Genomic DNA, 596 nt, shown 5'->3' on the forward strand with positions numbered 1-596 from the left:
AATCCTTACTTCTTGAGGCTGTTTTTTTTTTTTTTTTTTTAATCCTTACTTCTTGAGGCTGTGTTTGGGCTTCTTATGGTCAGATCAGAATAATAACAGGGAGGACCAAAGTTCAGTCTGCCTGGCTGACTCTAGGCCTCCTCCTCCCTCTGGACAGAAACCACTTGTAGATACTTCACTTTGGTTTATGAGTCCAGAAAGACCACTTACGGTTCCCCATGAGGGTCCTGCAGTCCCAGTTGTCGTTCCTCCCTCGGCACTCGGTCCACATGCTGGCGTAGTGAGACTTGGCGTTTTCGTCCTCGACCCATCCGGACTGGGCCGCCACGGCGATCAGGTCGAAAATGACGGCGAACAGCAGCAGCAGGGGCACGATCCACCTGCACCGAGGGTAGGCGATCCCGCAGCGGAACATGTCGGACGGTGTCGGCGCTGGGAACGAACTTGACGACGGGCGACGGAAAGCGTAGTCCGTTAATGGCTGAGAGGAGAAAGACTGTGGAGGATAAAGTGTTGATGGGCGATAAAGAATGTCGGCCGCTCCCGAAAAGAGAGAGAGAGAGAGAGAGAGAGAGAGAGAGAGAGAGAGAGAGAGA

The 596-nt window shown here is 52.9% G+C and overlaps 1 protein-coding gene across 1 annotated transcript; it reads right to left on the reverse strand.

Annotated features, from left to right (window-relative positions):
- Positions 1–210: 210 nt before the first annotated feature.
- LOC106512691 (p53 apoptosis effector related to PMP-22) lies at positions 211–590 on the reverse strand (the record flags this gene model as incomplete). Its single annotated transcript, XM_014001255.1, is given in 1 exon segment — positions 211–590. A coding segment is annotated over 1 exon segment (205 nt), but the record flags the coding sequence as incomplete, so codon positions are not given.
- Between the last annotated feature and the right edge of the window lie 6 nt (positions 591–596).

Source organism: Austrofundulus limnaeus, unplaced genomic scaffold, assembly GCF_001266775.1.
Source record: "Austrofundulus limnaeus strain Quisiro unplaced genomic scaffold, Austrofundulus_limnaeus-1.0 Scaffold10402, whole genome shotgun sequence".
Classification (NCBI taxonomy): Eukaryota; Metazoa; Chordata; class Actinopteri; order Cyprinodontiformes; family Rivulidae; genus Austrofundulus; species Austrofundulus limnaeus.